Source organism: Cryptotermes secundus, unplaced genomic scaffold (assembly GCF_002891405.2).
Source record: "Cryptotermes secundus unplaced genomic scaffold, Csec_1.0 scaffold696, whole genome shotgun sequence".
Lineage (NCBI taxonomy): Eukaryota > Metazoa > Arthropoda > Insecta > Blattodea > Kalotermitidae > Cryptotermes > Cryptotermes secundus.
In genome coordinates, this window is record NW_019734322.1 from 414,686 (window position 1) to 431,998 (window position 17,313).

The window sequence follows — 17,313 nt, forward strand, 5'->3', positions numbered from 1 at the left end:
AGTTCGAAATATGCAAGAATATCCGGAATTCAATTGTAAATTATGAGCCAACGTAACTCAGTCTGTATACATTAGTGACTGTTATTTATTATTAAAATTTGGTAAATATTATTAGGTCCAATGTCGCGTTTAAAATTGCATCAAACTGCACCAGATAAAAAGCCTCTACTACGAGCTGGTACTTTATTGTAGTTTACTGTGCAGCGTAAAACAATTGCGTCGTAATCAACGATTCGCTTGATTTAAAAGGAGACCGTCTCTTATCACTTCAAGAATAATGTCTACCACTGTTCACCTACTATCTTTCAACGAAGATAAGGTGATGCAAGTAGTGGTAACTGATCAATCTTGCTCTTTCTTATGTTCGTTCAGGGGGACATTATGATTTCGCGAACCAATGACAATGGTAAAAATATTCGAGAATCATGCCGATATTTTCAGCTTGCTCTGGCAATTGCCTCGCAATATCTTCGTTCGAGAACAAAATCTCCGAACCTCCAACTGATTTAAATTTAGCGTTGAACCTTGAGAGTCAGGAGTATAGCGGAAAGACCCATTGACAAATAATAGTGAACGATTCTGTATACAAATATAATATCAAATAATATCGCTCGTTTTCAACTCTAGTTCAAAGAGGACGAATTCATTCGATTCTCGTTTGATATTCGATTCACCCGATAGGTTACCACAGTCGAATTATCCAAGAGTTTGTATTCGATCATAGACAACGTTAATTTTCGTGCAGACGACAAAAATGACGTTAGGCGGCTGAAGTGCTAAAATAGATGTTTTTTTATAGTACAATGTCCGTTAAAACACACGAAGTGTACGCTAAACTGTAAAATTAAATATGTCATTGGAACAAACAGCGTGTGAAGGTTAGGAAGATGCAGCTTATTAGAAATGTATTTTACAATCGAGCTTCTACCTCAGAAAATAAGAGTTTCATTTACCGGTGATGGGCTCGAGACGATGGTAGCGGGACCGAGCTGAGGAAATAGAAAATACTAAGTTAAATGGATGTTGTAAATAAGTGTTTTATTTTCTCACCTACAAATGAGTTCTGCTGTACGAAACAACGTAATTAATAAATGTATTTAAAAAACGATTTTCATGGTGTTCCCCAGTCGCAGTAATTATCGTAATGAAGACGTCAGTTAGGCTCCTTTTCCTTCTGTTTTACTTTGATGATTGTGTTATTATGGGGGAAAAAAATCTCTATTTAGGTACCACTGTGCTTGCTGCTTGCTTGACTTCTGTTCCACACTGAAAACGAAGGCAATATGGACCTTTGAAACATCAGTAAACTTCTGACACACTACACAGTAGTGCTTCTCAGAAGATAGTGCTCTACATAATGTACTGTTATTATCAACTTTATAGTCAGTGTGACTTGATAACATGAAATTATAGTTCAGAAAGTCAATAGAAAGTCCGTCGAGTGTAACAATGTTTTTAGGTCACTTCTTTATCACATTTGCCTTACATGTTTCGGTTTAATAAAACCATCATCAGAGGCACATATTACAAACACGTGAAAACACTGGCGTTGTTTAAATGTACACAGTATATATGCTGCGTGGATGCTGCTACAAATGTCGATGTGTAAAAGCACAACACTTGCTAGGAATATTGAATGCACGTTCAACTCTCGCATTCCATCCGAAATTGCCCTCAAATTAAACCGTCAATATTAAAATATTTAAAAGTTTAAAACATTTGAAGTAAAATGTTAGGCTCCACCTTGTTAATTCATCCCAATGATGGGAGATGTCAGCTTGAGGTTGTATAGGCTTATGGTCAGATGTTTCCTATGCGTTGTGTGTTGTGTACTGCAATTCAAAATTATAGTTCAGAATTATTTTAGTAACCAAATAGTGGTTTAATACATACATTTTGTGTATTAATGTAAAGAAACACTAAAAATGGTCTAATTAGTATCTACAGTGTTGGTTTAGTGTATGTAATGTATGAGCCGAAAGTCACAGATTACACCCACAACTGAGATATTAAATAATGCAATTTTGATATCAACAATTGAGACCAGAGTGTTCCTGTCATTTGCCATTTGACCAAAAGCACAGTGCTGCCATTATATCATTAATGCATGGATCAAATATAGCTGGGTAACTTGCTAGCAGATGCCTTGTTATTCAACTTTTGATAGGTTAAAATGGAAAATGAGAAACAAAATACAGGTTTTGAATGACTGATATATTTCATGAGTTGACCTGGAGCCCAGAAAGAACTCTCCATAACTTGGAAATGCTGGATGAGACCTGGAGAGGCAGCATCTCTATCTCAGAATAATGTCTTTCTGTACTTAGAATTATAAATAAATATAAATTTATATGTGTTTTGACAATGTCCACTGAATGAGAACAAGGTAACATGTAAACAACAACAAATTCAGTATGCTGGCAACAGATGCATTGGAAGTTGGTCAGCAAACTGTAGTTCTGTTCAAGCATAAAGACTGGGAAATAAAATTATTCACAATGAAGACAGAAAAAAAAAGATTTTATTACTGGGAAGCATTCAGGGTAGGAAAGTTGACTTCATACTTCAGGAAAACCTGGGAATTAAATTTGATATATGTAGTATTTTCAATCCAAATGCTTCTCATACAAAGGTTATTGATGATGTAGCAAAGGCTGGTAAAGGCCTTACCAAGCCTGATCATGTTGTAGTGGGAGTGTAAGGAAACAGCCTGGTGAGAAACTATCGTTATTCAGTTCAAACTTCATTAGAGAGGGAGCATCAAATACCAGTGTGGGGTTTATCAACCTCTTTGAGAGGCATGACAAACAGTGGATGAATGGGAAAGTTAGAAGCCTGAATCTACAGCTCGATCGGGCCGTGTTGAGATGTGCTATTTCTCACATTGATGTTACTGACACATATGTTGCAAGGGAAGATAACACTACACATGGCCTGCACTTAAACTTTCAAGGCAAGAAGAGGCATGTGCAAATTATTGCCTAGAGGGTTGTTGGTGGTAATGTGTCAGGTATAAGTAATATTTCTGTTATAACCCATGCTAGGGAATCTCCATTTTTAGCTTAAAATTGAAAGCACAGGGGTGCTTAACATATATTAAATGCAGTCCTACAAGTTTACAAACAAAATGCAGAATCATCTAATTCAATAAATATCTTTCACCAGAATATCAGAGAGTTGATAGTGATGAATTAATACATTCTTTTGAAACAGACAGCATAAACCCTCATATTATGTTTAAGTGAATATCACTTGGTTGAAAAGGAGCTGCTGCACATCACAATGAACAGTTACCTATTAGGCTCCAGCTTTTGCCAAAAAGACCTACAGATGGGAGGTGTGTGTATTTTTGTTAGGACAGATTGACATTTCAGTAACATTTATATTTCTCACCACTGCTAGGAGCTGGACTTTGAAATCTGTGCAATTCAATTAGTAACTAACACATCTAACCCAATTATATTCATATACATACAGCTTGTACATAGCTCATTCAGGAGATGTTAATTCATTTCTAAGGAGACTAGATTCAACTTTAAAATATCTGTACAAGCCAAAGTCTGAGTTTATAATCTGTGGTAAAAAGGTAAAGTTATCCCTGTGTTTAACTAATTAAACTCTATACCATGAAGGCATATTGGGGAGTGGATGTATAGATCCATATTTTCTTGATCCCGGTACTAGCTGGAGGTGAGTGGTCAGTTTCACGCCCCTGCTGCTTTACCCCCACGGAAGAGTCCCCATTACCCATTGGATAGGAGGGTGGATGGTCTCCAGAGCCAATCTGGATAACATGGAGAAGCGAAAATTTTTGCCCCCACCAGGACCCAATCTCTGACCCCTTGGTTGTCCAGCCCATAGCCAGTCACTGTGCTGACATTAAGGGAGGAACATAGACTGAGGGTGTTTGAGAACATTATGCTGAGGAGAATATTTGGATCGACGAGAGATGAAGTGACGGGAGGTTGTCGAAAACTACATAAGGAGGAGCTTCATAACTTGTATTCTTCGCCAAGTATAATTAGAGTTATCAAGTCAAGGAGGATGAGATGGGCAGGGCATGTAGCATGACTGGGTAGAAGAATGCATATAGGATATTGGTGGGAAGCCAGAAGGAAAGAGACCACTAGGAGGATCAAGATGTAGGTGGGTGGACAACATTAAAATGGATCTTAGATAGATAGGATGGGATTGTATGGACTGGATTGATCTGGCTCAGGATAGGGACCATTGGAGGGCTCTTGTGAACACAGTAATGACCCTTCACTGCATAAAATGGTGGGAAGTTCTTGAGTGGCTGCACAGCTGGCGGCTTCTGAAGAAAAGCTCAGCTCTATGAGTGAGTGAGTGATATGACATATTCCACATCCTGCAGTCATTTTGACTAACTTTGGATCCAGGGAACATAATGCAGTGTCATGTAATGTGGTTTTGAACATTGGTAATATTACTTTCACTTTTTTTTTTTTCCAGACTTAAAGGCATTTGAACGACGCCTGACAGAAGTTATAGCATGTCTACAACCGTCTACTATTAGATGGAGAAGTAAGATGAAATATAGTGTATATATTCATTGATGACTGCATGATAGATTGTTTCAGTCTGTGTGCAGCATTTAATTTAATCAATTATACTACCACTCGTTTTACCTCCAATGCAACATACCACATGCTCAGCCAGTATTTAATGCATATCGACTCTAAAGAAAACATCAGGTCCCAGTAAAAGGAGATTTTATGCTAAACAAGGCCTATAGCTACTGTATCATGCCATACTACTAACTTTTCATTACTACCTTAGATTTTGTAAACTTATATTTAAGTTATATGTTTTTAGAACCCCCCTCCACTGATTTGTAAGCAGCTGTAGTTAGGTTACATTATTTACATTATGTTGGTTTAGAAGGCTAAGAGGAAGGGAGTCTCCAAAACCATTCTGTGAGTTCATAGTATTGTAACGTGTTTCGTTACTGAAGACGCCGTACGGATTGTTAATTGGTTTATTTAACAACCTACAAATCACGGCTACAATTAATTATCACAATGTTACTGGTTTCCACACTTTACAAACCCTACAACAAAATCTCTTAACACTATCTTCAAGAGTCTTCACGTATTAATAGCGCGGGAGCTATACAAGTCTCGCTGAATTACACACTCCAAATATAACTGGTTATCACAAACTATCACTGATTCTCGCACACGCATCTGTAACTCGAAGCTTGCGAACTGAGAACTCATTGACAACACACTGACTCGACTACTACTTAACTCGGCGACTGTCACATTACAACTAACTCGCAGCCCCTGTGCAGTTCCCTTATATAGCCGCAGTGCTTGCCTGTTGCGTAATGAGTGCCACGTCATCCTGTTACGTCACCGCGNCTACACATCATATGTCCTTGGTCCAATAAAATATATAATCAGGCCTCACGCAGACAGCACAAGTTGTCAAGACAACACACAGGCTGTGAAAAAACCACTATCAAATTCACACCTTGCAATTCCACACGCACTGGCCAGCCATATCATCAATACAGTATCATTATAACATATTAAAATTCATAACAAACACAGACATCATACATACTGACACGCTTATGACAAGCAAGTCTCAACAACGTATAATACAAGTACACAGACCAGTTTTAATTAAGCTTGTCACTTAATTTTTGTTACTTAATATGCACATCATGTGGAAATTTTATTTGCAATTAAACTTTGATCCTGTATGAATATTTGCTTACCACATGCAATAAAAGGTCTCTTACTTCAAGCCAATAATTACTTTAATCCAGTGGATAATCTCCAAATATCACAGTGCAGTGATTGAACCTAACTTCATATTCAGGAGTATTCAAATTCAGTTCCAGCCTGAAGGCTGGCTAATGTTATATATATATATTTTTTTGTCATTTCCCACGTTCTTTCCACATCATCATTCATAGTCATTCTACCATTTGAGGCAACTGAGGAAACATTGTTAAACAAAGAAAGAATCCAGTGGATAGCATAAGAGCACCAAACCAATGAAATTATATTAGATGTAAAATTTCTGTATGCATTTCTTGCCATCTAACCAGTGTAAATACAGATTTGACTTCCTAGCAGTTCCAGGTGAGCTGCACAAGCCGTGAATTTATTTTTTACCCTACTTTTTCTTTCCTGGTACTCATTTCTGTTAGAGACTGAGTTGACCCCAGGGCCATAGTGCAGCTGGAAGGATAGGTAAATTGAAAAAATCCAATGACCCCGTCAGGATTCGATCCCGAATGTTCTTGGAGTAAAGGGCGGCCAGCACATAAGGCTGACAACCTTACCGCCATCTATGAGCCAATTGCCTAGAAAATGTGAGTACCTCAACATCTCACAACCGTATGGGCCTCCGTGGCCTGTTACAGGAATACCTTTACTTTTTACTTTTTCTTTAATCATATCCATGTGTCTTTCCCACTCCTAATAACATTTCAACTGATGAATTTTTATAAAACTAATTATGAAGATCTTACCTCTAAAGGCCACCTAAACTTCATTCTTCTTAATTTCTTATCATAAACAGTACCAATATGATGGCGTGTAAACCTTAAATGGAATACCCACATCCAGTCATTATGTTCAAAACTTAGTAAAACATCCTGTATAATTAAATCACTAAGAGGAGTTTTGAGTCCAAATATGTTAAGAAGCATTTATTTTGGAAAGTTTCGATCGTTATTGAGGTATGGAATAATATTTTGGGGGGTGAAGGTGATAGTATAAAGGTATTTAAAATGCAGAAGAGGGTGTTGCGAATAATTAGTGGACTTGTTAAACAAGAGTCATGCAGGCAAATTTTTAAAGATTATGGCATCCTCATGGTCACATCTTTATATATCTTAGAGGTGTTATGGTACATGAAAAAGCACAAAGCAGATTTGGTCCAAAATATAAATATTCATAGTTTAATACAAGAATAAACAAGGATTTTCATGTTCATTTCTGCAGAACTACATTATTTAAAAAAAGTGTGGTAAATATGGGGATAGGATTGTATAGTAAGGTGCCAAACAGAATAAAAAACTCTGTGGGTTTTTCAGCTTTTAAAAAAGACTTAAAATCATTTTTATTGAAACATTATTTTTATACGATAACTGAATTTGTTAGTTTTAATAAAAAAGTGGATGGTGCAAGTACTTATGTTTGGATGTCATGAGCTGTGTATAGTATTTTGTATATTTTTTGGAATGTTGTATTTATATATTTCTTATGATTGTAACAAATGTTGGTAGTATGCTTGTAACTTTGTAGATTTATTTTGTTAACTTGTATTACCAAATGACATGTCCAAATGTTACTGTGTAGCAAAACGGATGAAATAAAATATAATACAACTTGTAAAGGTGGAACCAACAAAAATGCCACATAGTGTAGGAGCTTGAAGCATTTAAATTTTTGTACTAATACAATGTTTTAAGAGTTTTTTATGTGTAAAACAGCAACATGGTAGCCACCAATTGTATTTATATGTCCCTTTGGTGGTTGTCATTAACTAATGATGGAAGTGTCATCTGGAGATAGGTCATAAACGTATCTACTACTCCTTTATGAAATATTGTTATATGTTACTATTTTAAAACATAGCAAAGGTGTAACATTTTGAGGCTATTTTGGATACATTTAGCATAGTCAGATTTTTTGCTAGTAAAAGCTTGCACAAATGTAAGTTAAAGATGGGCTTCATAATTAATTAATTCATTCATTAATTAAGCACCATGCATGAAAACATTAGGGATTGGAAGTATAGCTCCATGCTTTGGCCCCTGGGGAAGAGATCCTGGTACCCATGGGATAGAAGGATGTGTGGGCCCCAGAGCCAGACTTGTACAGATGTGGATCATTAAATAATAAATAATTACTAATTGATACTTCATGTATGTCTTGCCATAGAGAATGAAGTGAATTAGGCATCGTAAATTCTTCACCTTTCATTACAAAATGTAAAAAAGAAACAATTTTTCCATGAACTTCATAGTAAAACACTAATATAGGTCTAAATGGTGGATAATAAAGGTTAGACAATTCAGAATATCACTGAGTTGATTATGTGCCATATTAATTTTCATTGTTTGTGTTACAGTTCTTCTTGCTGTAATATCAGTGTGTACAGCCATAGGGGCATGGCACTGGTTGACTGACCCACACACATCAGCAGTGTCATTCATGCAGTCTCTCTGGAACCATCCATTCTTTGCTATTGCCAGCATTTGCCTAGGTAATCCAGTATTTCAGATTTTGGTATTACACATAAATGCCAAAAGTCATGGGATAGCAGTATGTAAATTTATTTTTAAGTGGCGCCACCATCCCTTGACGGCTTGGGAATGCCCAGAGCAGTATCAGTTGTGAGGTGTTCTCTCGTGAGTCAGGTTGAACACTGGCCAGTCTGCTCATGGCAAGCCAACGTGAATTATTGGAGTTTGAACGGGGCATTATAGTGGGTGCCAGGAGGATGGGACATTCCATTTCCAAAGTTGTGCGGACATTCAACATTCCTCAATCCACGATGTCACGTGTGTACCAGGAATACCTTGTGGAAAGCATTTTCACCCACTGTGAACAGCGCAGTGGCCGACCACGGGTGCTTAATGATCTTGACCAGCAGCATCTAGCTAGAATTGTCTGTGGTAACAGACAAGCGACACTGGCTGAAATCACATCCACATTCAATGCAGGAGGTACCAGACGCATATCCAGCAGGTCAGTGCAGCGTTCTTTAGCTTCCATGGGATATGGGAGCAGAAGACCGACCAGAGTGCCCCTGTTAACACCACTACACAGGACACAGCGCCTCACCTGGGCTTGTGACGTCACTAATTGGACCCTGGAGGATTGGCAACATGTGGCATGATCCAGTGAGTCACGGTACCAGTTTTTTTGGGCGGACAGTAAGGTTCAGGTGTGGCGCAGACCCCATGAGGCCATGGACCCCAGTTGTCAACAAGGCACCGTGCAGGCTGGTGATGGTTCCATACTGGTGTGGGGTGTGTTCATTTGGCATGAGTTGGGTCCGCTCATCCACCTAAACATGGCATTGAATGGTGACTGCTACGTTACACTGCTTGGTGACCATTTGCAGCCCTTCATGTACTTCATGTACCCTCACAACGATTGGATATTCCAGCAGGACAATGCACTGTGTCATCTGGCCGGAGTTGTCCAGAATTGGTTCGGGGAGCATTCTGGAGAGTTCCTACGAATGGTGTGGCCACCATGTTTGCCCGACATGAACCCAGTCGAGCATTTATGGGACATGGTGGAGAGGTCCATTCGCACCCAAAATCCTGCACCTACAAATACCAGGGAGCTGTGGGCGTCTATCCAGACGGCATGGCTCAACATCTCTCCAGAGGTCTTCCATCCATTTGTGGAATCAATGCCACGTCGAGTTGCTGCACTTCGCTGGGCTAAAGGGGGTCCTACACGATACTAGGTACCTATCCCATGACTTTTGGCACTTTGTATAATATATACATATTATTCACTATCTTGGGCTTCATGTGGTTTAATGATATGTTGTGGCAGGCTGCTTTGGTGATACTCCCACCCATACTAACAGACTCACCACACAGAACATAAATTTTTCTATAATATACTGGTATGAAATTAAATTTTCTCTACAGAAGCATGATACCAAAATAGTGAATACACATCTGCCAGCTATAAGTCTAGCCATTCCTCAGATAATTTCCACTTTCTCCTCACTGTTATGTGTGGAGCCAGAATAGCTCAGTCAGTATAGTGGCAGGATACAAGCTGGATGTCTGAGGTTCGATTCCTGGCAGGGAAATAGATTTTTCTCTGGGGCCCACCCAGACTCCTATCCAGTGGGTACTGGGGGCTACTCTTCCTGGGGATAAAGCAGTTGGGGCATGAAGCTGACCACTCACCTCTAACCAGTACCAAGGTCAAGAATGGTGGCACTATACCTCCACTCCATCATACATCTTCATGGCATGCTGCTTAATTAATTAAACACAGGGACAACTTTACCTTTACCTTTTACCTCCCTATTATGTGTGAATGTTAATAAGAACGTGCATGTTCATTATACAAGTAAATTATTGAATTAACAATTTCTTCTTTCCAGCTTGTACAAGAAATCACTGTATTCCTACAACCTGCAATAAGAAAAGCAGAAATACTGCCATCAGCAATGCACATAAAATTCTGAAACATTTTCACTTTCAGTACTCCCTCTTCCTCTGTGTACAACAAAATAAAACTGTCCTTAATTACATATTTCCTGCTTTTATTTTTGGTTTTGTATTCTGTGGAATACTTTTGAGGTCAAAAGGTTTCCATAAACAAAATAGTTCAGGGAACACTAATTTAAAAGAAGATGTTTATTTCAGTGGTGCTGTTTATCCTGGGAGTTCACAAGCGGGTTATAGCTCCATCCATCATCACAGCCCGAACAAGAATTGTGCTAGGGGACTTCAATATGTCATGTGATGACACAGGGAAACTGATCCTCAAACCTCGACCTACGACCACTTAACATTGACTTTAAATATCTCTCCAGTCAGTTAAACTCTCTGATTGTTCGTGTCACATCTTAATTTGCTTATTGCAATGGTAGACTGTTATGCATGTTACCAATACATTATTGTAAATACTGTCTCCAACTTAATAACATATACAATAAAAATTAATGTAAGAAGAAGAAACTATTGTCTTCAGCATGTTACCTCTCCTGCTCTTTATCAGGAGGGCAAGGTCAGACTCACTGCATCAGCACTTTTTAGAGAAGAGGTGGCTTGCTCTTCTATCATCTGCCAGTTATATTTGATAAACTCAACAAGCTGAACTCCTCTTCACGATCCAAATAAAACGCTCTTTCAGATTCTTGACAAGGTTTCAGCATTAATAAAGAATGTGATGCTATGGAAAAGCCTTTGTGAAGGTGAAATGCTAGAAATATTTGTCCACATGAGTGAATATTTTTTCTGCTTTAATTGATATCATTATAAGGTGATATGCGTTTGCTTAACTTAACTTTCTCTTATATCACAAGAGTCCAAAGTTATACCTAGGTCTGGGTTTTTAGAAGTCTTATGTGTTTCCCTTTAACGTGCTCTGTGGATGAAATGTATGAAATGAATACTGGGCGTCAGTGTCTGATTAAGTTTATCTCTGACACTATTAAAAGGATTTAAATGAAATCTGGTATCAGTCTACACTGAAAGTTGTCAAGCAAATTTTATAATGGTTTGTATTGGTAAAATATATTTTATGTGAAACTCCAACGCAATTTATTGATTTTCTCAGAAACAGCCTGTCCTCAAAATATTTGCATGTAACACGGCTCAAGATCCACCACTTTTATGTTAAACATTAACTGATACAGAGATATTCAATATGATACAGGGAAGAATGTCATGACTGTAGATAGTGTTAATAACTGTGAAATAGTACATTCATATCTACAACATGAAACAACTGTGAAATAATACATTCATATCTATAACATGAAATAACTGATTATTGGAACTTGATTTTCTTCCTCTTGTTGAAGAAGATTCGTGTTATAGACTTCCATAAGCTAGTTGTAATATGAGTATAAGCAAACAGAATTACTTACAGAGATTATGGCCACTCCTACTAAAGCTAACGTCTTCCATGTTAGAAAAAAATAGAAGTTTAATGATCAGACCTACAAAAGCTTCGACACTGCTATTGCAGAGTACCATAATAACAAATTTCAGAGCATTAATTAGTGATGAGCAGTAAACAAATGAGAGCTATAAAATAATTTCAGTATTAAAGAATGAAATTAGTTTATTCATTTCAGAAAACTGACTGATTCTGTTTGCTTTATTCAGGCCAAATGTAATATAAGAACATTCAAGGTGCTATCAGAATGTTCCTGGACTGTTGTTGTTGTAACTGCCTCAGGGAAAGAAGATAAGAGGGGAGGCCAAGGTCACACTTCGGCAAGCCTATTGCATTAATCTGCCATGTGACATCACGCTGTGAACATGTTTTGTTTTTACACAAGCACATTTTTTAAGTTCCTGTTTCATTTTGTCTGTGATGGATGGCAAAATCAAGCAACATGTCTGCATCAAGTTTTGTGTGAAGCTCGGTAATTCTGCTGCAGAAACTCTTGAAATGCATCATGAGGCTTTTGGGAACAGTGGTTTTTGAATGGCATTCACGTTTCAAGACCAGTCAAGTGTCAGTTGAAGATGATTAATGTTCAGGGCGACCAAGCACTAGCAAAACAACAGAAAATGTTTAGAAAATTCGAGAACTCGTCCACAACGACCATCCCCAAACAATCCATGAATTCGCAGACACCATTGGGATCAGTTATAGAGTTTGCCAGGAGATCTTAACAGAAAAATTTGTACATGTGCCGCATTTCTGTGAAGTTTGTTCTCAACCTCTTGAAAAATGACCAAAAGTAGCAACATGTAAACATGAAGAAAGCAGTCTTCTGGGATTTGGCACCGTGTATATGTGGTGTTAACCGACGTTTCGGAGGAACGTATCGCCTCCATCTTCAGGGTAGAAGAAAAAATATATAAGAAATCTGCAAGCAAAGAGACCGTGAGAACCGGTAAAAGCAGACTGCTTTTTTTACCGGTTCTCACGGTCTCTTTGCTTGCAGATTTCTTATATATTTTTTCTTCTACCCTGAAGATGGAGGCGATACGTTCCTCCGAAACGTCGGTTAACACCACATATACACGGTGCCAAATCCCAGGAGACTGCTTTCTTCATAGTCACCGCCGTGAAAGCCTCAAATCTTACATGTAAACATGTGTCTTAAATTATGAGAGAAGGCTAATGAGGACCAAACTTTCATCTCTTAGGATCATAAAGGGTGACAAAAGATGGCTTTATGTTTCTGATCCAGAATCAAAACAATAATCATCACAGTGGAAGAGCCCGCAATCACCAAGAGCAAAAAAAGGTGCAGCAGGTCTGGAGTGCAACAAAGAGCATGCTCTTTTTTTTCGATGTGAAGGGGATTGTTCACCATGAATTTGTACCTCCTAACATTACGGTCAACTCTGACTATTACTGTGACATTTTGAGACACTTGAGAGAAAATATGTGATGAAAAAGACCAGAACTTTGGTGCAACCACAGCTGGCTCCATCATGACAATGCACCCGCCCACACATCCCTGAAAACCACTGAGTTTTTTACTAACAACATGGTTATCGTTCCCCATCCTCCTTACTCGCCAGATTTAGATCCCTGTGATTTCGCTTTCTTCACAAATTGAAAACGAAACTGAAGGGACAACATTTTGAAACAGTATGACATCCACAGAGAATAGCAAGTGGTACTCGACAGCATTAAGGACAGTGACTTCCACAGTGATTTTGAAGCATGAAAAAAAAAACGATGGCAATAAGTGATACTGCCCTTTGGTACATTTAAAAACACCGCTTTTATAGTCTATTTCAATCGTATAACTGAAATGTATAAATACTCTAGCTTCCTTTCTTTTCAGAATATGATTTGTGTAATACAGCTTACAGATTTAGTTGTGCAGGGATGGGCCTGAGGGACTTTTAAGGGAAAAATTCTGGACTAAACATATTGATGGGAATGTAACATCTGAACACACAGTCAGTAAGGCGTACAGAAGGAATGGAGGTAAAGTTTTGCATGATCTTAATCTCAGCACTATTGAAATTAATCAGTTTGCATTTTTAGAACACCTCACTCATAAAAGAATTATGTGCTACCTCTGAGATTAATGTGCAATATCGCATGAAAACATACATAGCACAGTTTTCAAGAAATTCAATCCTTCCTGTGGATAAATTTCATTTCAGATTTACAGGAGAAAAGAATTTGTACCTAGTAATAATTCAAAGATCATTTGTAGCTTTCATTCCATCTTATTCATGCAATATATTAGACAGATGATAAAATTCTAGTGTGGTCTGGTAAATTTATTATTAAATTTAAATTCAGAACATGTCCTGCATGTGACACATACAAATGAATGTCCCTTAAATTGTTTGCATACATTTGGCTGTACTGTATGAATCATTATTTGGGTAATAAGCAAATATTTATGGGTATTTTAGAAGGACAGTATGTAAACAGAACTGAATGAAAATGGATTAAGTGCAATTAAAGGCCATGTCATAGCTCAAGCAGTTAGTCACTGTTTTCCCACCGTGGTGGCCCAGGTTCAATCCCAGGTCTGATAAAGTGGGATTTGTGGTGGACAAAGTGGTGCTGGGGCAGGTTTTCTCCAAGTACTTAGGTTTCCCCTGCCAATGTTCATTCCACCAATTGCTCCACAATCACCCTCACCTATCATCTGGGGCTAGTACAATAGGCCGGAAGTGGCCACAGTAAAAGGAACTTAGTCCCACCCCGCTACCAATAAAAAAAAGTACCATCTAATGTACATAATTTTATCTTCCAATCTTCTGGAAACCTAAAGATTACAATGTACAAAACTATAATTTGATCTGATTGCTGGTACAAAATTTGGTGTTTCTCTGAAGGAAGACTATACATTGATCCTTCCCAAAACTAAATTGCTGAAAATATTTGGACCTAAGAAAGCAACAGATAAGTGGACAAAACTGCATACTTAGGAATCTGCAGAATCCTGTTGTGTACATGGATATATTTCAACTACAATAAACCCTCATTACAATGCAGAGATATTATCCATCATCCTGGTTTTTAAGACAACTAAGAAAAAAAGGACCTTTCAGAAACTGGATCTGCTTCAATCCTCTGGCGAGGGAAAACACCTATTCTGTTGGGTCCCTTAGAAAGTGTTAGCCTCAATCACTGGACAACTGATGTCACTAAACACAAAGGTTATAAATACCTGAGACCAGGCTAAGTCCATGAGAGCCAATAAGAAAAATATACATAACAAATTGTTCCAAACACGTACAAGTGTGGAACCAGGATAGATTGAGCCGTAGAAATTTATGTCACGAAACCAAACCAAACCAATAACCAGGTCCATGACCCCACGGCATGGAATAGAAAGGAAAACTAGTAAAAAACTAATAGTGTCTAACTTGCGTGAACAATGGAGTAAATCATGTCTATCTAATTTAGAACCTAACAGAAATCAATAAAAACATATATCACATCATACAGATCTTCTATGTGAATTGGTGACTTCATTGCTGATAATGGGGATCCAAATGGGAGAAAAGTCCTAATTCGGTTGGCCAAGCATGCCATATGGGCTGCTTCCTTGTATTTCCTATACCTGATGTGGCTTTCAATATCCAAAATCTTAGCTTCATCCCAGCCTACCCTATGTTCCTATAAAAACCAGGACGATGGATAAAGTCCAAAAACCCAATATCTCTGTGTGTTATACACCAACGTCAGAATCCTATAGTAACTACCTCATTACAATTGACTATAGGGGGGACAGGGTGTCCATCATCACTGATGTCCACTACAACCAAGTGAAGGAGTATTCACAGAAGTATACCATAGGGCACATAGCCAATACATGCAATAAACACAGAAACATAATTTGATTGTATAAAGGTTTTTATATTGGGGTTCTTTTTCATTTTACTTACTTTTCTAACTATTCACAACTGTGCACAGCCAGATTTTGTCTATTATATCCAGGTCCGTTACAAGGGTTTACTGTACTTACATACAATTAATACAACATACATTTAGGCAAGTCATTTTTATTAGGCAACATGTTTCAGTGACATAAGCACAAACTTTCAGTACAAAACATCAAGTAATAATGCAAAGCGCAAAATGCAAGGTTATATTACAAACCATATTCACAATTTCTTTTAATGTGCATGTAATACTGCCTAATGGATCTAATCTTGCAAATTCTAAACAATAACCTATATTCTGAAAGTACATTTTAATTACATAACACATAGGGATATAAAATATAAAATTCTGATCTCCTTATAAAGGTACATCACCAAACGCTACAATTGCAAGGATGAACTATAAACACTAAACAAACAGTCCACCTATAAGAAGCAGTTGTTGTGGAGAATCACTATTATGTAAGAAACATATAAATAAAGACTATGTGGATTATATTAATTGTACATAAACCACATACAGAACATATAGTATTTACATCACCGTACATATACTTTTGTATTAGAAAAGTTCTAAGTATATTACACTAAAGCTTGCAGTCTGCATTAGTAGTTGATGTTTTGGATCTGAAGATGGTGCTTATGTCTCTGAAATGCATATAAGCACAGCAGATTAAATTCACAATAAGAATTTTGCAGTTTATTATCATGCCAAATACTGCTGAAATAATTAAATTAAGAAGGTTAAGGTAAGGAAGGCATATAACAAGCAGAGAGTAAATAAGAAATGCATACAAAATTCAGGCCGGAAAACCTGAAGGGAAGAGATCACTTACCCAGACATAGTTGGTAAAATAATATACAATGGGGAGTCATATGATGACAATGGTGAAAATTTAGATTCCATAAAAAGGAACTGCTGTATCAGTTGAATAACCATGAATGCTGATAAAAGGGCTATCATGGAATTAGTAAAATTGTCATATAATTGCATTTATTTATCCCCCCTAGTAACATAGGCAAGTAGTTCAGAAACACACCTCCTTGGGAGCCACATAACTGTGAAAGTCAACACCAGGGAGTTAAAATTTAAGAATTCTCACCATAAAATAATTTTAACCCACTAATTAAATTAAATGATCCTTTATGCTATTTCAATAATCTTGATTGTCATGGTACAAAAAATTAATCGGGCACTGTTTCAATAAATTTGTACTTGGAGAAAGACAGTGCTACATGAAGATGGTTAATAGAATGACAGTGTTATGTGAAAATGGTCTGGTAAAGACACAGTGTTACACGAAGGTGGCTTTGCAATGCATTGAAATAGTTTTACTGTACACACAGTTGTACACATCTATACATCATTACAGAAATGAAAACATCACCACTCATACAAAAAACAGGTTACTGATTAGATATGTTACTGCAAATGTCTGCACTTCTTTTTCAGTTTAAAAACTATATAAATATTACAAAACTTTCAGATTGAAATATTTAACATTTTTTCATCAAAATATTTGGAGACAGACACTTTTTCATTTGTGTGTGACTACTTGTCTTGCAACAAAACAGTCAGTATTGTCATCCCAATTGCAACTAAAATCCATCTGAAAGAGAGGTAATCCATTATCATATAAAATCTAAAAAATTAACAAAGCATACAATGGTAGTTCTACCAGCTACATGACATTATTTGGTTCAACAGTAACATCATAGTAACACTGCATGATGCTCCA

At 37.4% G+C, this 17,313-nt stretch overlaps 1 protein-coding gene across 3 annotated transcripts; it reads left to right on the forward strand.

Annotated features, from left to right (window-relative positions):
• Positions 1–692: 692 nt before the first annotated feature.
• LOC111868654 (nuclear envelope phosphatase-regulatory subunit 1) lies at positions 693–11,284 on the forward strand. 3 transcript variants are annotated; one of them, XM_023859514.1, is made up of 4 exons: positions 693–878; positions 4,474–4,545; positions 8,116–8,250; positions 10,391–11,284. In XM_023859514.1, the coding sequence occupies exons 1-4, from the start codon at positions 851–853 to the stop codon at positions 10,534–10,536; spliced, it is 381 nt and encodes a 126-aa protein (XP_023715282.1). In that variant the 5' UTR covers positions 693–850; the 3' UTR covers positions 10,537–11,284. The 3 variants fall into 3 exon arrangements, with proteins under 3 accessions (XP_023715282.1, XP_033609018.1, XP_033609019.1); XM_033753127.1 differs by lacking the exon at positions 693–878 and adding an exon at positions 893–1,080; XM_033753128.1 differs by lacking the exon at positions 693–878 and adding an exon at positions 894–1,068.
• The last annotated feature ends 6,029 nt before the right edge of the window (positions 11,285–17,313 follow it).

Coding starts and splice junctions, on each gene's coding strand:
- LOC111868654 (XM_033753127.1), top strand. CDS start 1,017: ATGGATGTTGTAAATAAGTGTTTTATTTTCTCACCTACAAATGAGTTC. Junction 1,081..4,473: donor GTTCTGCTGTACGAAACAAC/GTAATTAATAAA, acceptor TTTTTTTTCCAG/ACTTAAAGGCATTTGAACGA. Junction 4,546..8,115: donor GTCTACTATTAGATGGAGAA/GTAAGATGAAAT, acceptor TTTGTGTTACAG/TTCTTCTTGCTGTAATATCA.